General features: G+C 36.0%; 1 protein-coding gene across 3 annotated transcripts in view; it reads right to left on the bottom strand.

Annotated features, from left to right (window-relative positions):
* The window catches only part of odad2 (outer dynein arm docking complex subunit 2), a 43,164-nt gene extending 18,827 nt beyond the window's left edge, over positions 1-24,337 (bottom strand). For 2 of the 3 annotated variants that reach the window (XR_013289724.1, XM_077554592.1), the window contains exons 1-16: positions 24,238-24,311; positions 23,921-24,026; positions 23,126-23,344; positions 22,781-22,941; positions 21,615-21,783; positions 21,416-21,522; positions 20,427-20,563; positions 18,720-18,836; positions 12,983-13,074; positions 12,191-12,301; positions 11,847-12,000; positions 7,274-7,420; positions 6,961-7,170; positions 4,969-5,202; positions 4,785-4,895; positions 3,596-3,750 (exon numbers count right to left, since the gene is read on the bottom strand). Coding sequence is in view for 2 of the 3 variants with exons in the window: in XM_077554592.1 (XP_077410718.1) it covers positions 3,596-3,750; positions 4,785-4,895; positions 4,969-5,202; positions 6,961-7,170; positions 7,274-7,420; positions 11,847-12,000; positions 12,191-12,301; positions 12,983-13,074; positions 18,720-18,836; positions 20,427-20,563; positions 21,416-21,522; positions 21,615-21,783; positions 22,781-22,941; positions 23,126-23,340 (2,120 nt within the window). In the remaining variant the exon portion in view is untranslated. Of the gene's footprint in view, positions 1-3,595; positions 3,751-4,784; positions 4,896-4,968; positions 5,203-6,960; positions 7,171-7,273; positions 7,421-11,846; positions 12,001-12,190; positions 12,302-12,982; positions 13,075-18,719; positions 18,837-20,426; positions 20,564-21,415; positions 21,523-21,614; positions 21,784-22,780; positions 22,942-23,125; positions 23,345-23,920; positions 24,027-24,237 lie in introns of all 3 variants that reach the window. The other variant, XM_077554593.1, reaches the window with a different exon arrangement.
* Positions 24,338-24,675: the final 338 nt, after the last annotated feature.

The raw sequence follows: 24,675 nt of genomic DNA, 5'->3' as shown, positions 1-24,675 counted from the left end.
AGAAGCATAGCCTATTTTTGCAAGAAAAAACATTGCTAATGAACAGACATGCTGCCAAAGATAACTTGGGTGAAATTTTCACCTTAAAGGCAAGCCAAATGCGATAAACTGACTTCAGTATAATCTTGTAATCACAGATATAACTTTTGACATACAGTAGCGAAAAGGAATAGTAAATTGTGCTTATTTTTGGTAAATCCCAAGTGACAAAACCAACAGAAAAGTGACTTATGTTGTCAGTCAGTATGGTGATAGACGTAGGTTAACAGGTTTAAACATTCTTACCTCAAGGGTGGGAGAAATCATTAGGGAGCCCACATATTTAGTTGCAATTCATTGTTTCAGAGACATAATTCTCAGATGGACTAACTGCAAAGACTTATGTGGCCAGGGTAGGCAAGGAAGGCATAGCCTCACCTATATGTTCGATCCCCCCCCCCCCCAATCACTTTTCAACCTCAATGTGGTGCCATTTTAGTCAAATCTGTCAGTGAACTGATCCTCAATGATATTGCATTTTTCTACCCTCTTTATTGGTTGGTCAGAGCAAAACGGTTACAGCCAACTTCAACTAGCAAGGGAAAAAAAAAAAAAAAAAAAAACTTCAACTAGCAAAACACAATAATTATTGTACCTTGTGTTTTATATACATTTTTCATTTGTCTGAATCTTTTTGTGTGTCTAGGGAAGTGTTAATTTCGTCAATGAAAACTGAACAAGAATAATTTTGTCAACACACATTTTTCACCAGACTAAAACTAGACTAGTCTAGACTAAAACCCTCATTAATAAACAATAACTGGGACTAAATCAGTATGCATTTTCGTCGACAAAAATGTACTTCACTTGATAAAAACTGGACTAAAATCTAGGGGCATTTTAGTTCATGAACAAAAATTAGACGAAAAAATATGATTTTGAAAAATCCCGTCACTGTGACACTGTCATGTGACACAGTGAACACCCCCCCCCCCCCACCCCACACACACTTTCAAATCTGCAGCTAGCGAGTGCAACATGCACAAACACATGAGACAGACAGGAGGTGGTTTCACAGTGAAAAGTTAAAAAAAGTTTAAAAAATCAGACCGCTAACTAATGCCAGCTAACTTACTAGCTCATAGCATGGAACCATAATAGTTGATATACTTTAATTGTGTGTCAAGTTGTTTTTTTTTATGAAAAAGATGAATGACAATTTTACGTGAAATAGTTTTAGATCAGAAATGTTCAACATAATCTGCTGAGAAAAAAATATATAAAGGGATAAAATGATTGTCCTGACTAAGACTAAACTAAAATGTTGACCGTTTTTGACTAAAACTAGATGAATAAAATACTTTTACTTTTTTTTACTTTACTAAAATGCTAGATTTATTATAGTCGACTAAAAATGGGACAAGGTTGACTAACTATAATAAAAACTAGCAAGTGTGATTGAAACTGGACTAAAACTGAGACTAAATAAAAAAAATGGTGGATAAAACACTAGTCTAGAGTCTTTTTTGCTGGAGAACATGTAATCAATTACCTGGCCGATGTAAATCCATTCCAGAACTAATTTGGACACCAAACATGACTTGGCAGTTGTAATTTTCCATTTTCGTCATTCTTTTGTTAACACTTTCACACGTGTCCATAACACCTTTTGTGTACAGGACTGACTGGGTCACATATTGATGCATTCATAAAGCTGCACTAAATAAAGTTCCATTGTTTCCACACATCACTGCCTTTTCCCATTCCCGAACGACATAAAATGTTGGCCCGCATTGCCCGTGCTTTGGCAGGTTCGTTGAAAATCATAAGCTTGTGGTAGACAATATTGTCTTAAAATAAACACTTTGATGAAACATTAATCAGACAAAATGGCTAACACATGCGTCCTCTTGTCTTAAGTGGGAGTCACCTAGACGAGTACACTATCCAGACCATGGAGAACATCAACGATGTAAAAAAAAAAAATGCAACGACCAAGGTCTGTTTCTCTTGAGCATGCACTTCACCAACAAAGAAAAAAAGAAAATAAAACAATCTCCACCTTTTATGCTTGCTGTTGAAAAATAATTTGACAGTAAAAGCTCGGTCACCTCAGTCCACGAAAGCTCCTGCCTGACCTTGACATTTTAAGTAATTCAAAGAAGGAAGAGAGTTAAAAAAAAAAGGGAAAAAAAAGCAACCCTCAAAATATTTGCTCTGCACCCTGCTGACATCCTTGTGAAGACGTGACCACATCTGACCTTTCTTTCACACCCAAAGCTGCCCGCAAGAGCTACAAAATGACAGGTCGCTTCATATTCGGGTCCATCATTAAGATAACTTTGTGATTTACTGTGTGGGCAACACAGACAGTTTTGTGTTTGTACATTTAAGTGTTACTAAATAAGATGTGAGTGATGTATTCCCGTGGCTGCTATCAATAGAAGCTACGTGCTATTTTGGAAAGCAAGAAGAGAGATGGCATATGGCCTGCACTGGCACAGAGTGTTTGAAACTGTCAAATCAACTTGTTTTATATGAATCCAAGTTGCGGTCTGAGAATTGATTTTCCGCTTTTTTGAGGAGTGTTTTGTTAAAAGATTGTGTAGCACCAATCAATTGCAAATTTTGCAGTTTACATCTTAACTCATTCACTGCCATTGACGGCTATAGACGTCAACAATTCATTTGAACTATTTCTATTAGTTTAACATTTTTTTCCACCTAGAATGTTTTTTTGTTGTACTTTTGGAACAGATATAAAATTTATGATCAATCGTGAGTTAAGTAGTGAAGTCATGCGATTAATTACGATTAAAAATTTTAACCGATTATTTTTTTTTTGTAATTAATTGCATAACTTTAATAGTTAATTCATGATTAATCACACATTTTATATCTGTTCTAAATGTACAGTAATTTTTTTTCTAGGTTTTCATACTCTTATTACCAAAAGTGGAAAAAAAATGTAAACTAATAGAAATAGTTCAAATGAATTTTTGACGTCTATAGCCGTCAATGGCAGTGAATGAGTTCATTCCCAATGGGATATTTCGGAAAAATCCAGTTACAACATTTGGTGATGTTTCTGCTTCTGTAAAGCAAACTTTGCTTAACTTGCGGCAGCATACCACTCAGCAACACTGGGAGAAGACTTAAATTAGACTTTAAATGCAGGATATCATTCTGTCACGTATGATATATGAAGTGCTGAATTTAAGAGCAACTCAGCCTCTTTCCCCCCCCCCCCTAAAATCTATAAATTCCTCTCTGCCATTTGAACTATTCACTCGGGAGGAGGAATTTTCAGATAAGCTCACCTCAAACAGCACTGAATGTCCACTTAATATACTCAATTATTAGTTCTTAGGCAAAGTCTGTCAACTGGTGCAAATTACGCTCGAGTCACGGGTGCTAAAGACCACAGAACATTTTACGCAGCAAATTACATCATCCAGACACAATAGTAAAGACATCATCATGCTAGTGGAAACAGTGATACATCTTGCCCCCTTATAAAAGTTAAACGCTGTGTGGATGATGACAATAACGCATGTGTGTATGCATGTGTGTACCAGCGGGAGAAAATAAAGGGGACACACTGTCGCAGGCTTACACATCGAGGTTCTCCGGGCTGAGCGAACACTTCCAGATGGCTCCAGTGGCGGCAGCCAAGAGCTTTTTGTTTTCCGTCTTGTTCAGAAGTGAAACCAGCGCCTGCAGGCCTCGGTTCTCATACACTAAGGTACGGGTCCGTTTGTTTTCTGCACACTGTAATTAAAAAATGTATATTAGATTTTTATAGCAAGGATTAGTGATGGATCGATATGGATTTTTCAAGGCCGATACCGATTGTTAGTAGTCGAGGAGACAGATAACCGATATTTCAAGCCGATATTCATTTGCAGTAAACGAGAAAATATTAGCGCCAACATTTTACAAATTTTCATTTTCTTTTAATTTTAAACATAAAGAATTGACAGCTTTGTTTAGAAAAAAAAATGTTTTAAATAGTATGGAGTTTCCAGGGTCATCAGCATGTGTTAAGCTACATCAAAAACTAAGCAAGTAAATAGTTCCCTAAATTTTCTACAGTAAATAAAATTTTCCAAAATTTAAACAGAATAACAATTTATTTATTTTATTATATTTTTTAAACTCATTCATTCCAAGCCATTTTCACTGAAGTAAACCCCTTCGCTCCGAAGTGTGTTGTATTGATGTATATATTTGTATCTGTTTCCGTTTTTGCAGCAATTAGCATTAGAATATAGCTAAGTTTCATCATTATTCACATTCCTGGTAAAAACAACATGGCCCTGGCTGATCTCTTTACTCTGCTGCCACCTCCTGGCCGTTTTATAAATAACTACTATTGTTTTAAGCCACCTCCTCATGTCAGAAGCTGCATCAAAGCCTTTTTGAATGCTCTTGCATTAAAAAAAAAAAAAAAGTGTAAATATGTTTTGGGGACAAAAGGACAAAGTATTAAAAAAAACATGTTTATACGTTTTTGGGTTTGAATTAGTTTTTTAATATTTAAATATAAAAAGTGTAGGGAGTTTCCAGTGTCCGCATCTTTTTTTAATTATAAAATGCTTAAATAAATCCATAAATTAAGAGTTTTGTTTCTCACTGAGCGACAAATGCATGTGAAATGCAAATGTATTTTACTCATTCACTGCCTTTGACGGCTATAGACGTTCCCATACAGTGACGGTTTTGACTCTAACTATGCACAACCCTCAACACGATAAGCAGCATAGAAAATGGAACCAACTAAGACCCACGGATCAAACATCTACCTTGAAGATGACATTCGCGCAATGTATCCGCAGCTCGTCATTGTCATTGCTGAGGTTCTGAACCAAATCTTTGATCATGCCCTCCGATTGAACCGCATTCTTGCAATTTTCCTGTGGTAACAAAACATTTAATAAACCATCATCTTGTCAATAAAGTTGAAGTTTGAAGATAAACCGTCGTCACCTCGTCGGCACAGTTCTGCAGGATTCCCGCCACCGGGATGAGCATGTTCATCTGCGGAGACTTGAGCAGGCGTCCCAGTAGAGGGACGCCGCCGGCCTTGTGGATGGCCTCTTTGTTTTTGGGACTCTTGCTACAGCTCCAGAGCGCTAAAACCCCAAAGCGGGCCACCTCAACATCTTTCTCCAGCTTGGGATCCACGTTTGCTAAATCGGGGGCGCAGTCCAGCAGCTTCACCTGATCACAGACAAAACACAAAAACAGACATATGGATGGAACGAACACATACATAAAACAAAGCCAGTTCATGACCATCATTCCGTTTCAATCCATAGTTCCTAATGAGACAGAGCAGGCCAGACTATCACTGTCCGGTTCAATGGTGGTCTTGTACCACAGCGTGAAACTAATCTACCCTTTTGAGCGACTCGCACATTAGAACATCTGATTTTGAGACTGAGGAAAATATACAACGGTGTAGCGCCTTTAATCACCGGGCGCTCTGTCAACAAACATGAATGCAGGTCAAAGGATGTAGGGGGGGACATTCTATCTGATTGGCTTCAGCACCCAATCTGGTCTTTGTAAAAGACTGTGCAGGAAGGACAGGTAAGCAGGAAGGACAGGTAAACTGCTATCTTTTGATTATGTATGTAGAAAGTAAATTCTGTACATTTTTACTCTAAACGGAGTCTATTTGGTCCCACTGTAAAATTTTCACTTGGAATAGAGTAAAATATTATATAAAATATATATTACATTTTACTCAAAGTATATTTTATGTATACGAAAGAATTTGCATATCTACAAAAGAGGATTAGGGCCAGTGAAGAGAGAAAAAATGAATTCTGAATTTGTGAGAATAATTCTGACTTTAAAGTGAGAATAATTCTGACTTAAGTGAGAATTCTGACTTTATTCTCAGAATTCTGACTTTAAAGTGAGAGTAATTCAGACTTTCTTACAATGAATTCTAACTTTGTGAGAATAATTCTGACTTTAAAGTGAGAATAATTCAGACTTTTAAGTGAGAATTCAGACTTTTTTCCCCTCAGAATTCTGACTTAAAAGTGAGAATTATGACTTTAATCTAAAAATTCTGACTTTCTGACTCCCCCCACAATTCATAGCTCTATGTCACAAAGTCAAACTTCTCACTGTCTGTAAAGAATTCTGACTTAAAAGTGGGAATAATTCAGACTTTCTTACAATGAATTCTGACTTTGTTTGAAGAATTCTGACTTTAAAGTGAGAATTCAGATTTTTTTCTCAGAATTCTGACTTTAAAGTCAGATCTCTGATTTTGTGACGTAGAGCTATGAATTCTTCTATGATTTTGACTTTAAAGTCAGAATTCTGAGAATGAAGTGAGAATCCTGCCAACCCTTTTTTTCTTCTCTTCACTGTCCCATGAAAAAAAAAAAAACATTAAAGATTTTTTCACTCAGAAATTCAAAGTAAATTTTGACAACATTTTACCAGTTCCTTGTGAGGAATAAGCGGTTCAGAAAATGGGATGGATGGATGGGAGGGAAAAAATTAAACAAGGGTTGAGGAATGAACTCTCGACCTTTAGCTTGGGAGACTGCCACTCTACCACCTGAGCTATGCCACACTTACTGTTTGCTTATATCCAATGTTTTTGGTCTCTTGGAGTTAAGAAGATTCCAGCTCCAGTAGGAGCTGCGTGGCTCAGTTGTGGGTTTACTCCTCAACCCTTGAGTGACTTTTGACCTTTATTTGAATCTCTTCTAAGTGTAAATTTTACTTTGTTTAGAGTAGGACCAAACAGACTGTTAAGAGTAAAATTTACTCTACAAAATTTACTGATTCTCTCGTTTGTTTTGCACAGTTTTTTTTTGCATTTAAAACATACAAATGAATGTCATTTTCCCACTTTTTTATGCATTAAATGCAGAGAACAAATTCCTCTCTACTTTGTATGTGGTCAACCATGTACCATGATCTGTATACATTTTTTTTGCAAATACATACCAGTTTACTAATACCGTTGTACTTTCGAACCGTTCTCCTTGACCTGCGGAAGCTGGTCAGATTAGCAATGGTCTCAGCAGCTAGGGCCTTCACGTCTTTATTTCGTGAGTCCAGGACATTAACGATGCTTCGCAAGCCTCCGTTGTCAACGATGCAACGGCGGGTTTGGGCATTGTGGCTGATATCTCGGAGGATTTCCAGAGATCCAAGCTAATCAAATCACAAAAAAAAAAAGGGTTTTATGGAAAAAGAAAAGCAATTTAATGACATTTGTAGAAGGCCATCCAAGTCAAGACTTGACAAAATGACTCACTTGGAGATTGACTTCGTCCAAATGCAGAATGTTAGTGAGGACTTTGAGGCCACCGGAGTCCTGCATGGCCAGATGATACGTCTCATGCGTCAGGTCAAAGTTCATCAAGGCATATAGACTTAGCAAAGTGGCTGTCTGGTCGCCTGCCTGGAATCATAAATCTGATCAGGACTGACCAGTCAAAAGCTGTGTCCCAAGTCATAGGCCTTTTGGCGGGTTTATTAGCTGTGTCAATCCTTGTTTAGCATTTTTTTAAAAACAAAGAAAAAGCACAGCTGTTTTCTTAAAATAGAACCAGAGAAAACAGCAAATGCCCAAGAATTGAACCCTGTGGAACACCATACGTATATACATATATGAATTTGGACACAGCTGAACTTAAAAAACAAATGAAAACATTATCAACAAACGATATCTTAAGAAAAAGATAAATCCTCATATCTTCATCTTTCCTTCCCAATATCCCCCATAACAACCCGAGCAAAAATGTTTTAATGTCGCAGCCTTTTCGCTATTTAGCTTTGTGGTGGGAGCTGATGGAAGTAAATTATTTGCTAACACGGGGCTGCGCTCCGACTCTAGTGCCAAGACCAGAAGCCATTAGGTACCGCTCCAAGAAAGAAAGAACACTATTAGCATTCAAACCCCCAAAACTAATGTGGATCTGGCATTTGAAATGATAAATACGTTTTGACAGTTGCTAAACACCCTCATTTATTTTAAACCTGTACCCAAGCGAACAGCAACATTTGAACTGAAACATAACTCAGTGAAATGTGGACTATGAGGGGAACAGAAGCTTTTTTTCCCCTCACAATGATTATTATAGATTGAAATAAAACAATCCAGAATTGAAAATAGAGCACGTTGTTAAATTTTGTAGTAGACATTTAACTATCTGGCGTCCTTTATTTTATATTCTCCTCATACTGCACGGCTCCATAATCTCAGTTGTGGATGGATAGTGAGCGTCATATGCCACTTTAAACTCTAGTCTATGGTTAGTGCTTGGGGATGGTGAAACCACTAGCCAGACAAGCAGAATTGGTGTTTTTGTGTCACCATTCATTAAAAAAAAAAAGTGCTTCAGATGTATTTTTGTTGTGGGATCAAGTTTGTTCATGTCCTTTTACAACTCACAAGTTCTTACTTAATACATTTGCCGTATCAGTTCGTTATCATAAATTGTTAAAAAAAAACATACTTTATTCATGCATGCATGTTCAAACAAGAGTGGAAAAAATGTAGATCCCAACATAAACACAATAAATTACTACCTGGTTTTATAAGGCATGAACATTTCCAATAGTAAAGCATTCAATTAGTTCCAAATGTGAAATCCTTTTTTTAATTGACATTAAAAGATTTTGACAGTGCTTACACAAAGCCAAAAAAATCATATTTTTATACACGAATGAATTGATTTATTATTATCATTACTAATTAATTTTATTAAATGTTATCAATTTTTTTATTACAATTGCATAACTAAAAAGTAGGTCAAAACAAAATTATTCACCCCCTTTTCTCTCAGTGCAGCCAACTGACTGTTTTATGTTTGAAGCTTGAAATGGGCAAAAAAAAAAATAAAGTTTATTATTATTTATTATTATATTATTAAGTAATTAAGTTCAAGGGTAGCTAACACTTTCGTACTGTATTTTCCCTCAATTACTTCAATCACATCCAATAAACATGAATTGTTAATGATCAATTCATTGACTAATTGATTAGCTGTATTATGCCTTTCCCAAACAGTGACAGCAGAAAAAAAAAATCACTTTGATGGCACGATACAGTATAATTAATAGCAATGTAATCTCACACGCTTGCTTATTAAAACTCAATTAATGTGTACCTAATTCAGTAAGATTGCACAAGTAGCTTACTGCCTTTAAATCTTGAAATAAAAATTTTCTGTTTCCCCCCCCCCCCCCCCCCCCCGATATAGAACAAATATACCAATAGACCACTAGTACATAATCATTCCTGACTTCTTTTGCATAAGCCATGTAACCGTTTGGCAGGCATGATTGTGCTGTCTTGTGGTTACCAACACGTTACGTGGGCAAATGTTCCAACATAAATGGCATTAAACACAAAACAGAGCATCAGTGTGTGGCATAAAAAAAAAAGTATTACACTTCCTGTAGCACAAACATCTGTCTATAATGCAGGGGGATAAAGATCTCTCTAAAATAAAACAGATATTTAACTTGGCTCATGGTAAGTTTCAGCGTCTGATGGTAATGATATTATAAATACGAGCACTGGACAAAGCCCATAAATAACTGCCTGGTGTGGTTTGAAGACAGATAGATAGCTTGGGATGTGTTGGTTCCCGCTGCGCAGAAGCTTGTTGACACAGGAACACACACACATGACCCAAAAGCTTGCACACCAACATACAGCTGAAAAGTATAAAGTATACAAGCCCACTATGGGTTTTTTCATTCATTTTTTCTCCCTGACTGAATTCACTCCTTTCATATCATTTACACCCCCTGTTGCTTGCAAACGACTGCCTACTCTTAGAATGGGCATTTCCCCTTATTATGTTACACATATTTGCTCAGATACTAAAATACACTCTCCAGAGACAATGGTTTTTACAATCTTTTTTATTATTATTATGGTGTAGTTATTATGTATTATTTTGCAGTATTGCAGATATATGTTTAAAGAAGATATTAAATACTACTAAATAATATTGTAGTTGCTGTGTTAATCACAGCATTTGGAGAGATGGCTTTGTCTCGTGCTAATGTACAGCTTTTGTTACCATGACCACTGGCAGAGGATCTAGAACAGGGACTTGATTAAAAAAAAAACATAATAATAATAATCATAATCATAATTTTTTTTATGTATACCGATATATATATATATATATATATTATTTTATTTATTTTTTATTATTATTATTTTATATATCCCAAACCCAAAACATTTTTCAAAAAAATGCTGATAAATATTCATTACGTTTATGTATGAAAAATATTGGGCAAAATATGAAAAAATATATATATATAAAAAAAACACAAAATATTTTTAGTATATATGCTATTCTGTGGGTGTTGAACTGCAAGTGTGCAAGGCTTAATTGTAGTTGTAATATCACCATTCACCGCTAGATGGCACATATGGCATAGTTACGCTTACAACTTCAGTGAGCCTAACTAAAATTTTGAGTGAGTTTATTTTTGAAGGGAAAAAAATGCACAAAATGAGTTGGTTTGCTCCTCAGCATTTTTTGTGCCATTCTTGCATAGTAATTTCTATGCAAGAGAGCCTTTTACACTGGAAAAATAAATTAGCTTGTGGCTAATTTCGTATTTGCTTCAACCCCCTTTATTATTATTATTATTATTTTTAAATAATGTCTCTTTTATACATGCATTTATAAATGTATTATGGAAAATGAAAAATTTTAGGTAGCCATGTCTGATCTAGAACATATGGCATTCTTAAGTGTTACCATCTAGTGTTACCATTTTTTTTTTTAAAGCAATTATCATCAAAACTTTGTGTGCTATAATTGGAAACTCAGAAGATGTTCGCCCCTTTGCATCCATCATATCTACATCTCATATTAAATAATTATGTGTACATTAAGCAACAACTATGCAGAAGTGTAATCACAATAGGACTGCTCTCCGTGAATTAAAAGGCAAATGCTAGAGACTCATCTGCCTTATCCCAACATTTGACATCATTCTCCAAATCACCATCTGTGTAGCACACAATGTTTTGTTGAGTTTGGCTTGTTGTTCGTATTGATTCGTTGATTACACGGTGCTACGTTGCACTGACGTGTCTTTTGGGAGAGAAACTCATGGTGTGCCCTGACCTCAAACCCATAGAGAACATTATTTGGATGTTATTAAGCAAAATGATATACAATTTTTGTATTCATAACATCATGCAGGAGTACCTAAAGAAGTCACCCGAGTTAAGAACTTTCAAGTCATGTTTTGTATCAATGATTGGTTTTAGGTTCGTAATTTAGTGGTTATGTTACTCAATGCAATCACTGAAAATCGGTTTCAAAATTAGATCCTGACAATATAAAATGTATCAAGACTTTCTATACTGTCCAAAATAAGCAGACAATAGGATCCACTGATTGAGGATGAGCAATCCCTGAACTCGAGTAGTCGGAGGGATTCCGAGCCAGTCTGGGTAACCCGTGTTTTTTTTTCTCTCTCTCTCTCTCTCTCTCTCTTTTCCTTCCCTTTCCTCTCTGACACATTAATATTCACCATATGCCCTGTCAGACTTGTCACAGGCGCGCTTCATTTTTATACTTCTGCGGTGTGGGCAAACACCGCCTACAGCTGGTGCCGTTAGACAGCTCTTTCCCCTCTGCCTTGGCTCGCAAAAGCAGGCGACCCAACGGGCCTGTCTCACAACACAGGAATCCACCGGCATGGCCAACCACTTCAATCTGAAAGAAGCATCTCCCCTTTAATCTACAACTTTCTTTCTTCTTAATCAGCATCTTGATATAACTGAAACAGGTTGGATTATAATCTTCCTATATAGCTATGGTAGAACACAAAGAATTCCCTACCCGAAGGTACTTGACCAGTTTCTGGATCTGCCAGTATTCTGAGGGATGATCTGTGTTTCGTTGACGGCGCGCTGGCTGCTCTTCTTCCTCATAACTCTGATCACTCTCAGATGAAGTTTCACTGAAAACCTCCCCTGGTTGTATTTGGGATTTACTGGAAAAAAAACAAAACTGAAAATATGAGATATTGATAACCATTTTTTTTTTAAATAAACACAAATTGAACGATGTCTTACCAATGAAAAAAAAAAATTGTGTTCTTGCACACAAAAACGTCTAATCAAGGTTTACAGTCTGTTTCATGTTCAGGCTCGGGTTCAAGGAAAACCAAAAAGGACACTCACAGTTTCATCGAGGACAGTTGATCCGCATACGAGGACTCAGAGAAACGTGATATAGTCCTGCTCCTGGCTCCCTTTTGTGCATCTTCAAGTTCAGAAATTTTCTCTTCTTCACTGTTAAGACATAAAATGAAGATTTATTATGCCCAGTTGTAATTTGAAATTAGTTATTTTATGTTATGTCTATATTTATTCAGTTCAGGTAGGATCACACCGCATTTTTGTCCACCAACAGTAGGTGAGCTAGTGTTGCCATGGCGATGACATAGACCAGTTTGAATGTCATTATTTCAAGCCATCTATTATTTGAAGGTCAAATACTACATAGTGTTACTTTAAAAAGCATTTCCTTACTACGGGTAAGGGGCAGAAAGGGTGCCTGCATTTATTAGTCTTGATGACTTTATAATCATGTTTATTCACACTTGTCCTTAAACCATTTACGGTAACTACACCGACTCAAGTCTCACTTTCATCCAGAGGTGGCAAATCTTGGTCCAGAAACTAAAAACCCTGCCAGTTTGGCTTTAGCCCCTTGTGCTAGCTAGCTAGCTCCCTAGCAGGTAAACGAGCACACGGGGAGCTAGCCAGGGAGCTTGCTAGCTAGCACCTGGTGCTAAAGCCAAACTGTGGCAGGGTTTTTTACTTTCTGGACCTGGATTTGCCACCTCTGCTTTTATCTCAAGCTCACACTTTATTTTCAGCAAAGGTGAGCCCAAGAACAAGCAGTAAGAATTCTTACCGTTCTTTTAAGGACAATTGTGTACACAGTTCAGGACAAATAAGGGATCCTACCGTTGAGAACGAGCACTCTTGTTAATCCTTTTGAGTGAAAGTTGAGTCTGAGCATCCACTAACTTTCGGGCGCGTGAAGGGTCTTCAAGGTTCTTTTCAATGGGTAGAGAACAAAAACAAGACAAAACACAAATGTTTTTATCAGTTTAATTAATCTTCTAAAACCGTCAAACATGGCATACCACTAGGTCATGGTGTCAAACTTAAGGCCTGGGGGCCAGATCTGGCCCGCCACATGATTTTATGTGGGCCGCAAAAGCAAATGTTGTGCGTTGACTTCATGCCAATCAATCAAAATCATACACACCTATCGACATCTTAAAGCAGGGGTGTCAAACATAGGGACCGTGAGCCAGAACCAGCCCATCAGGGGTTGTATCTGGCCCGTGACGACAGAACACAAACTGCAGTTTTTCTTTTCAATTAGCTATTTTTGTCCACCGGAGGGCGCACTGACTACCACTTAAATAACATTCTGAAATTTGGCTGAAAATGTGCGCTCATTAAAAAAAAAAAAAAAGACATTTCTGATTACTCTGATGAGTTATAGGATGTTTACTGTCTTAGGTTAGCTCTGTCAGCATATATAAGTAGTTTAGCGTATTCACTTGGCAAATGCGCTCTAACACGTGTGTGTCATCACGCTTGTGATAGGGAATGGCCCAATTGTAACTATTTGCACAAAAAAAAAAAAAGGAAATATGTTGACCTGTAGTTATTAACAGCTTATTAGGCCACAGACAAATTGTAGAGTTTTTGAAATCTGGGAGGAACCCGGAGTATTTGGAGAAAAACCACCACACAAGCAAGCGCAAATGATTGAACACATCAACCTCACAACTGTGAGGCAAATGTGCTAACCGCTTGATCATTGTTTTGTCGACTAATTTTAATATGAATAATTCACTGACAGTGATTTGTTGTTAGCTAGCTGAACATCTCTTAAGTTATTGTTTCAGAAGACTTTTATAATAAATAAATAAAAACTGGGGCTTGGCACAGACAAGAGTCATGACTTTGTGTCATAGTTTTTCCGTGATTATTTTTCGGCTAAGTTTAGCGGGTCTGCATTAAAAAAAAAAAAAAAAGTTTTTAATCTTGAAAGCACATGTATAGATGCCAATAAGACACATGTGGCTTGTTGAATAGTTTGCAGGCAGCAGAGTTTTAATCACAGACACCTGCCTTGCAGAAATAGCTCAGACTGTCACTGGTTGTTAGGGGCTTAACATTTTAAAGGGCCGAGCAAAAGAATTAGGATGTATTTCAGCGGACTGCGTCCACGTACAAGCACGCCCAATCACTTTTCCAAAGACTTGTTTTCGCTTAAACATAAAGTGACCGGCTATTGGAAATATTTGAGTCAATCCAACCAACCACAGACCCGCAGTCTGACTTTATTCAAACTAATTGACCTCCTTTAATTCCATTATACGTGTAATGGACAAAATCCATGCGCTCCCACAGAAGGGAACGCTCAAATTTCTTTGACATGCCTCAATAAAAAGCACCATTACCAGCAACTTACTGCAAGTAAAGCAACACAAGAAGCCCAGAGGCGTAGCTTAAAGGAAGCAGGACTGACTGAGTGACGCCTGCAACAGTTAACAGTGAGTATTTTTAGCAGGTGAAATTTAGTCATTGACACTTTTCGTCATTTTGTGGTTATTCGGCGACTTGATCGCAATTAACTGATGCAAATTCAGCATGGTTGTGAATCGTAGGCCCCTGACAGCCTATAACAAAAAAACAACTGTCGGTGTCTTTCCTACCACAGATTCCAGCATACAACAGTTGGTATTCATTTAGAGATTTTTCTTTTCGCTTGCAAATACACAGCATGCCCAATTTCCAATCTTGCTGAGATGTCAAAATGAATCCAAAACACTAAATGTAGAAGGAAAGTCTGCTTCCTCCTTTTCTGCTTTGTTCATTTAAAGTCATCTACTGTATCTGTGTCTGTCAGTCTGTCCTTACATCTTTTTGGACCAATTTTGCTAACCTATGTATTTTAGTGCAAATCTAGATAAAAATTTCTCTTTTCACTTTTTTTGTCATTAACTCATTAACTGCCATTGACAAAAACTCATTTGAACTATTTCTATTAGTTTAACATTTTATTCTACTTTTGTTAAAAAGAGTGTGCGATTTTTTTTATTAAACATTTAGAAGAGATATAAAATTTGTGATTAATTGTGAGTTAACTAGTGAAGTCATGCGATTAATTCCATTTAAAATTTTAATCGCCCGACGCCCCTAATTTTTAATAATCTTTTCTTCTATTTTTTTTAAAATTGCGTCAGGCGATTATTTTTTTTATTGTAATTAATCACATGACTTCAATAATTAACTCACAATTAATCAATAATTTTATTTCAGTTCTAAATGTAAAATATAGATTTTTTAGGTTTTTATACTCTTAATAACAAAAGTGGAAAAAGTGTTAAACTACTAGAAATAGTTAAAATGATTTTTTTTTACATCTATAGCCGTCAATGGCAGTGAATGAGTTAATGGAATTGCTTGATCAAAAAAAAGAGTTAAGAACACTTAATTTCCATTTTCCCGTGGCTTGCTATCTTTCCACACCCACTCCCTGGCATCATCATCATTCTCAAGGGTTTGCTACTGCTCAGTGGAGCAGTTGGTTAAGTGCATTGTCCAGTAACCAAGAGGTTACGGGTTCAAATCCCAATTCAATTTCAGAAATAGTCATCGCATTTCACATTTTTATTTTTTTTCTATTTTATTCCATATTTTCAGCTTTGAGTATTATACGGCATTATTCAATACAATTACATACAATGTTATTGCTACTTCCAACTCCACAAGTACTGCAGTGGTTAAAGCATATGACGAGCATGTGGAAGATCTGGGTTTGATTCCCGGTTGGAGCGCATGTTAGTCCTAAATTCTATTTCATATAATAATCATTGTCTAATTAATTCATACCAATTATATTTAATGTCATCACATTATTATTATCATTATTATAAAGCATTCCACATGCATTCAAATGATACCATTCAGCATTCACGCACAATTTCTCCAGAAATTGCACATCTAGCTCATATTGGCCTTTCCTTTAAGAGTATTAATATTTTAATTTAAAAACAACACATTACCACATATATTGTGTGGAAAGCTAGAATACAACACCATAATACTGGTCTAACATAATAAGTGTAGATAAAATAATATATTGTGTAACTTTAAATAACCATTAATCAAAAAAATCCCCCCCCCCCATATATCTTATAATACATACATAGTATGGCTATATAAATAACCATAAGAGTTAAAGAATCCCCCCATAATCCAAATGATCTTTCCACGTGTTAAAGAGAGAAAGCAGCGGGCACACTTCAATGACGCAAACACGCCGAGAAACTCTGCGATGATGGCACATTTTCCAACAAAAATTACAATGAAGTGAAAATGAAGAAAAACATCTCCTCGAATGATGAACAGATTTTTGAGTGCAGCTGGTGTTGAAAATTGAAGCAATTTGTTATATCATCAAATTAAGCAGGAAGCCGTACTACTGAAGAAATCACGCAGATTTTAATATCTTGATTCCGTGTGTGGTTTGTGAAGCTGTTTGATGTTGGATCAAATATACTGTACTTCAACATACAGACAAGCAGACACTAGCTCACCCGCGTAGCGCAGCACAGACACTAATTACACAATGCACACTGTTTATAGTGTACATGTGAGTCACGCAGCTGTGAGCAAATCATTGCTCTATAAAGGAGGACCTTGTTCATGGGAAGAAAAAAAAAGACCCCATCGTTTTTTTATGAGACAGAATTCACAAAGCCCAGTTAAAAGTTTTTCCCTTCACTGTGGGTCAAATGATCGCCCAGCTCGTCCACAACGTGGTCCTGCAGTGTTTGCTTCATTCGGAAGAGGAAGACTTGTCGCTACATCAACATGCCAGTTCAAAATGCCTTGATTTACGGAAGTAAGCTTCTTAATTCATTTACTGCCATTGACAGCTATAGACGTCAAAAATTCATTTAAACTATTTCTATTAGTTTAACATTTTTTTTTCCACTTTTGCTAACAAGAGTATGAAAACCTAGAATTTTTTTTATTGTTCATTCAGAACCGATATAAAATTTGTGATTAATCATGAGTTAATTAGTGAAGTCATGCGATTAATTACGATTACAAATTTTAATCGCCTGATGGCCCAAATTTTTAATAGTCTTTTCTTTTTTTTAATTCATTTACTGCCATTGACGGCTATAAACGTTAAAAATTAATTTTAACTATTTCTATTTGTTTAATATTTTTTTCCATTTATGTTAACAAGAGTATGAAAACCTAGAATTTTTGGTATTGTACATTTAGAACAGATATAAAATTTGTGACTAATCGTGAGTTAACTAGTGAAGTCATGCGATTAATTACAATTAAAATTTTTAATCACCTGTCACCCCGAATTTTTAATAATCTTTTCTTTTCTTTTTTTAAAATCTTTTCTTTAAAAAATAGATAAATAAATAACTAGTGAAGTCATGCGATTAATTACAATGATTTTTTTTTTAATTGCCCCTAATTTTTTATCATCTTTTTGTAATGAACTTATGGCAGTGAATGAGTTAACGGCAGTAGTGGTATAGAAAATGGACGGATGGATTTTCTGGCACACCTGCCCTAGCACAACAATAATACTGAATCCAACCAGAAGAACGCTATGGTGAAGCATTGTACTGGCATTATCATTATTCAAGGTTGTATTTCTTCCGCTAAACCTGCGCTTTAGTCAAGGTGGAGGAAATCACGAACAGTTCCAAATACCTGACAATTTTGGCTCACAAACTTAATGTCTGCTAGAAAGCTGAAGCTGAAGAGGAATTTCACTTTTCAGTAAGACAAAGACCCAAAGCATATATTGAAATCAACAATCAAAAATAAATGCTTTTACCAGAAGAAATGACTCAAAGCCCCTTCTCCAATAAAGTATCACTTTTTAGAATTTACATTTTTTCATATGACTCCCTTAACAGAATTTTCCTTCTTTATCTAGTGCAGTCTATGAACTGTTTAACTAAGAGACACCAGGGCTTGTTGTCACATAGGTAAGTTGTCACATTGCAATTACTGTATTTTCTCCACATGAACTAAAAAGTGTAATACTGGGCTAGTTTTCTTCCTTTATAATGCCTGTCTGTGAATAGAATAGCACATTGTGAGCTCAGGTGAGCGGTAATTAAAATTTTCCCACAACACAATGGAATAAAAAAAAAGATTTAAAAACAAGTTACTATTCTTCTTGTTAGAGGATAGATTAAGGGATCTTGTCATACCTAAGTCATTGTTTTGTTTTAAGATAACATTAAACTTCAACTAGTATTAGCAAACATGGTAGTTAGGGTTAGTTGTCACATGTGACATCAATGTTCACTTTCAAGTAAAAAAAGAAAAAGGATAACAACAATAATTCTGCCCTTGTTAAATTAGTTGCAAAATCCAATTTGACCTCTTGACCTATATAGTGAGACAACTTAGCCAATGGTGGGGCAAAGTTGTCACATGTCCACTCTCTGTTTGATTGCTAACTAAAATGACATAAATGCTAAATACATACATGAGACTTTGGTCTTTCATCTGGTATAAATTTTATTTAAATATGACGTATTGATTCCAATAAATTTATATGAGTGTAAAAAGTGTGACATCAAGCCCTGGTTTCTCCTAAATGCTTTTGCCAGCTTTTCCACTGTACCTGTGCGTTAAAGCTCTCAGTAAAGAGTTGTGATTTGTTCTTCAGCAGCGCAACCACGTTCTTGTACACATCACTCGTCCGCTCATAGGCATCCTCGTCTCCCTCGTGCTTGACACCCTGCGTGAGCACATAGTAAAAAAAAACACGTTCATTAATTCTGACCAAACCACAATCCTAATGCGACCCACATGCCAGTTTGCGAGTAGCGCACTGGCCAAGAAAGCTCAGAGAATCTCCAGGCAGCCTCCGAAGGGAAGTGTAAAGCCATGTTAACCGCTAAATTAGGTTTAAGACACTACCGTATTTTGAGGTTTCATTTGCATCAATGTCACCCGTCCCGGTGCCAGGCTGCAGTTTCTACACCCCCCGCCCCTCCACTTTGTCTGAAATATTTCCAGGTGAAGAAACAGAGACAGGAAACCTCTGGCTTGTCAGCAAAGTCAGTGAAAGAGTCAACGTTGCAGCAAGCGTGCAAATTAACTTTTAAAATGATTGAAAACAGATTTGAAGGGAGCCAATGTTTGGTGTATGGAAGCCTTTACGTTCTTGATAGTACGCTGGAATTACCTCATTGTTGAATAATATAAGCCTATCTTGTCTAACACAAAACCGGCGTAGAAGACAAAAAATCATGACAGATAAATGTGGCAGCACCTTGTCAAACATTGGAAACTAGAAAAAAAAAAGACATCAGCTTTGTGCTATTGTCTTCTGTGTAGTCCTCTATTAGGCTACAGTGTAGGCATTTTATGCTTTATTGGTTTATGGTTTTAGACTTTTTGAACGTTTTCTTTCCTGCGTTTTCTTGAATAAATTTTCTGATCTTTTATTTATTTAATTTTTTTTGGGGGGGGGCAATTTTGTTGACATTTTATGGGAATTTTGGGGAATTTTTTGGGTTTTTTTTTTGTTACTTTTGAATCATTTTTTTGTCTTTGTGTTAAAATAAATGTTCTGATGGTTTGGGTAATTTCATGGACATTTAATGGTAATTTTCTGCTTTTCCTCTTCCTTTTTAGACATTTTATGGTCATGTTTTGGACGTTTTTAAGTAATAAGGTTAACGGGTAATAACACTTTTTTTTTTATCTACCTTTCATCTCTTTTTCTGAAAACCTAAAAATGCATCATTAATTCCTTTTTTTGTGTGTGCACATTTTATGGCAGTTTTTTGGGATTTCTTTTTTTTTCTTCCGTTTTTGGACATTTGATAGTTACTTTGGACACATTTTCTTTCCTGCCTTTTCTTAAATCAGTTTTCTGACTTTTTGGGCCAATTTTGTGGACATTTTATGGCAATTTTCAGGATTTATTTTGTTTTTGGGCATTTGATAGTAACTTGTTCTTTTTTTGCCTTTGTTCAAATAAATTTTCGGACATTTGGGCAATTTCATGGAAATTTTATGGTAACTTTCTACTTTTCTATTCCTTTTTGGCCATTTTTTGGTCACATTTAGGACATTTTAAAGTAATAAGGTTATTAGGTAATATATATATTTTTAAAGATAATATATAAAATAAAATAAAAATCCCCAATTTTTTTTTTTTAGATCCACACGTAGCTCCAGAGCCGTACGTTGCAGACCCCTGGGCTACACTATACGGCATTTACACTTCCATTAACTTTTTCTTGTCAACAAACGTGCCAACAATATCAACTATAATTCATTTTTATAATTGCTGATTTAAGTCCTTATCACATCTTACCGTGTTGAGAAAAACTCCAGCACTGCTGCAGGTGATGTAGAGCGTCTCTGTGTCATAAGGCTCGATCATGAGGTAACACATCTCACCTTCCATCTGTCTCCATAGAGGGGCACGGCATCCATTTTGAAATTCATACTCTGATGAAATGTGAGGGACAAAGGTTGCTTTTGGATTTTAATCAGAATACTGAGCAACCTGACAATGCATAAAGGGATGATGTCATCAAATATATTTTAACTAATACATTTGAGAAATCAAACTATAGAAGAAGTAAATTTGACTTACAAGATATTTTTACAAATAGGCTGTATAAAACAAAACCATGCTGTAAATCTAACCATCATCAGGAGAAATTTTCCTCAGGAGAATATATATTTTTTTTTTAATTTTTTTTTAATTTTAATTTTTTTCAGAGCTCAGTATTGTTCATTCGATTTGACATCATCATTGCTCTCCTTTTAAAAAAAAAAATTTAAAAAAGAGGTTTTTTTCTCTTTTTTATTTTTTAATTTTTTAAATATATATACATATATATATATATATATATATTTTTTTTTTTATTTTTTTTTGTATGTGCGTGTGTGTGTGTGTGTGTGCGTGCGTGCGTGCGTGTATTCATCAGTTCACCTAAAGCCCATTAAAAAAAATCCCATACTAATAATATAATTTAATAATAAATTGCCAAATGCAGAAACATCAATGTAAGTTATCACGATATAGTGGCTCTCGCTAACAGACAGAATTAAGTAACCCGAATTAGGTTAAAAAATTCCCTCAGGAGAATAAAATTAATAATTTAAGAATGTCAGACTTTTATTTCTTCTCATGCATGTGGCAACACAAATCATCTAATGAGGCAAACCTCAGTAATTACTGCCAAAATCAACAAATTTCTGACAGATATGATGGTGCTCTTTTATTAAGTGGCAGCTTTTTGGTGTGAAATATTTATTATTTGTAACCCAGTGAAATATAAATATAATTCAAACCTGATGTGTATTGCACGAACTTTAACACCTTATTCTCCCCTGGACCGCAAAAACTCTGTAAGAATTCCACTTCGTTGTCCACAAAGGAGGGATTGAGCTTGAATTTACTGAAAAATTTTGAAAAAAACAAAACAATTTGGTCAGGTGCTTCTTTTTAAAGCATACTGCAGTTATGTTGAGACAAAAAGAGGACACCCACTCTGATATTTCTTTAAGGATCTTGCGAACAATCTGTTTATCCAAATCTTTTAGAACACGGAAAAACTGGTTCTTTAGTTCGGAGTCCTTGTCTTGTGATTGTCCTTTTGCGACCTTCTGCATGTTGCCATAAATTGGACCAAGAATCTTCACCAAAGGCGTTCTGTTTTCTGAGCAATAAGGGAAAATTAGCTATACAGCAGTGGTTCTTAACCTTGTTGAAGGTACGGAACCTCAGCAAGTTTCCTATACGCAATCACAGAACAGCGGATACAATGAAAACAGCAGGGGCCTCAGAATTGAACCTTGAGGAACACCACATGCCTTCAATAGTTAATTCATGATTGATTGCAAATTTTATATCTGTTCTAAGTGTACAATAAAATGTAAAAAAATAAATAAATTTCATTTAAGTTTCATACATCAAAGATGTTAAACTAAGAGAAATGTGGCTCCATCCTTTAGTCATTGATACAGTAATTTAATAATAATTCATAAAATTTAGTTAAAATTAAAAAAGTGGACTGTACTGTAAAAAACATGTGGTATCTATTTGTGTTGAGGTAATTTTTCTGCCACTAGATGGCATAATTGCATTTGTAAGACGGTGACAGCTCGGTGCATTTTTTTTTAATACATTAAGAGCTATCTAATCTTTAACATGAAGTAACTTGTGAAATTCTGCACATTTTTAAAATGGTAAAATACAACTTGACCCCAGTCCCCACAAATATATGGATTATTATTGAATTTTGTACTGCTAAATTTTGACGTGGACGTGTCTGCTGCATTGCGACTGGAATTCCCCAAGTACAGGCTTTCCAAGTAAGGGGCGGTCATTAATCACGCGTTAAAAAAATTAGTGGCGTTTAAGAAACTTAATATTAACTCAAAATGAACGCACTAATTTTGACACACCCCTAGTATTTTTATTTTATTTTTTTTGCTCGACATAGCTAGTACGAAGGGATTATGTGTGTCTTGACGTCCGCCGAACCCTTGAACTCACTGAACCCATCGGGTCCGATCGAACACAAATTAAGAACCACTGCTATGCATTTTTCTGAATTAAAATGCCGGCTGTGTTTGTTGAAAAGGCTTCACCTTGAAATAAATATAATCAGCAACGTAAATACCTTGCATCATGTCGATGGTCGAAGCATTTACCTTCAATGCACGCCTTAGTTTCATTCAGTCTCTTATCATTTTCCATATTCATGATATTGGAGAGCTGGTTGAAGTTACGCACAGAAATATTCGGAGGAGTGAGCTGTAAAGTTGGATCTCCATTCTCATCTTTTTCCAGGGACTTGACTTCTCCTGTCTCTCTGAGGAAAAAACACATAAAGTACTTTAATCATCTTAGTTACATGATTTGTTAGATTACAAATGTCTGACAGTGAGACACATCTCACACAATTTGAAAAAAAGACATCCAAATACATTTCCAAAATATAGTGTCAGCTATTGCGCAGACACGTAAAAATACTGAAAGCTGGTGATTGGACTGACGCGATGTTATAATCTGCTTCGAAGTCAGATCCTTCTAAAGTGCTCGTCCACTGCAGTGGTTCCTCAAACAAGAGCTCTGCCTCCATTGGGTGCAAAGAGCTGAAGTCTTCCACAAAGAGCATGAGCTCGTTCAGCAGCAGCATATTCAGTGGCGACGAATCCAGCCTGTTGTCCGCTGAGGACCATTTGGCTACCCTGGTCAGTAATGTACCCATGATGCTGGTGACAATAAAACAGGGGACAGAAAGAAAAAAAAAAGATTTTAGATTCAACTTGACCCGAAATAAACAGGGACCAGTGTTGAAAACACCTGTAAGGGGCTTTACAACAGTGCAGACAATGACATCAATATAAGAAGATGATGAGCAACTGTGATGTCATTTTCAGTCGCCAGCAAGTGGCAAAACCGCCCCCAGAGATGGTTAAAAACAGGTGGATTTTGCTACTTCATTCATATTCCACAAACGTAATATTAATCAGCACGCTGTGTTTAGGTAAAACATTATTGTAAGTAACATTTTTTGTGTTGACTTCCCCTTTAAAATGTGAAAGCCACCAGCAATGTCAACAGGTTCTAAAAACTCGCGGACAATTTAAATTTAGATGCTTTAAACTGTACCATTAACAATGAACTATAAGAGATTATGAGAAAGAAAGAAAAAACAGCAAAGTTTGCATGTAAACAATATCATGAAAAGTAACACTATATTACACTTGATAGTAGTCATTGATAAGTTACAAAAAGAAATGTACGTCCAATATTATGTCTACAAATGTACTCGCGAGCAAACTTACCTGATATTTGTTAACACTTAATTCTGATACAAGCCATCATCCGAGTCGAGTGCTTTTCAAATGCATCGACAACAGCCTGCCCCCGGCTTTGGTTGCTAGGATACAGCTAAACAAAAACCCAAGGTGGGATAACGATATAGATTATAGTTACATCATAATTATTACACCAATATGTTTAAATTACAACACAATAGCGACACGTGCACTCGTCCTAATGTGCAGTTTACAAATTTAAAAATATCACCAAGTCCGTGTAAAGTTACTCACAATCATATTCCACGCATTATGTTCAAGAAAGATAATGTGTATAAACATACCTTTACTTGCAGTCCGCGTCAATTGCCACGCTATATTGCGAAAGCAGTCAGCACAGCACACTTCCTGTTATAGTCTAGTCGTCAAGGTTACCGATGACGGAATTGCCGTAACGTTCAGTAAAGCTGCGCAACGGAAGTCTGGAGTCTCCGTCCGTGTTCGTAGAGTGACTTCATCTTACGTCACAAATACTCGCTTTTCCATTACATTTGTAGCCATGAGCACTAATGACGATTTAAAAAAAAATAAAAAATAAATTATGTTTGCTTTTTTACCAGTATTTGTACTTAATGGCCACAACTTAAGGTGCACAACCTTGTAAGAATTCTCATTATTTAAAAAAAAATCATCTAAGCCAGAGTCATAGTATAAAATATTGTCTGAATAATACAGACGTGCTCATATGTTTAAATAGATTCAGAACATACAGCTGTGTTGAA

The sequence above is a fragment of the Vanacampus margaritifer genome, chromosome 20 (assembly GCF_051991255.1).
Source record: "Vanacampus margaritifer isolate UIUO_Vmar chromosome 20, RoL_Vmar_1.0, whole genome shotgun sequence".
In the NCBI taxonomy this organism is placed as follows: domain Eukaryota; kingdom Metazoa; phylum Chordata; class Actinopteri; order Syngnathiformes; family Syngnathidae; genus Vanacampus; species Vanacampus margaritifer.
This window is presented reverse-complemented; position numbering and strand designations above follow the sequence as displayed.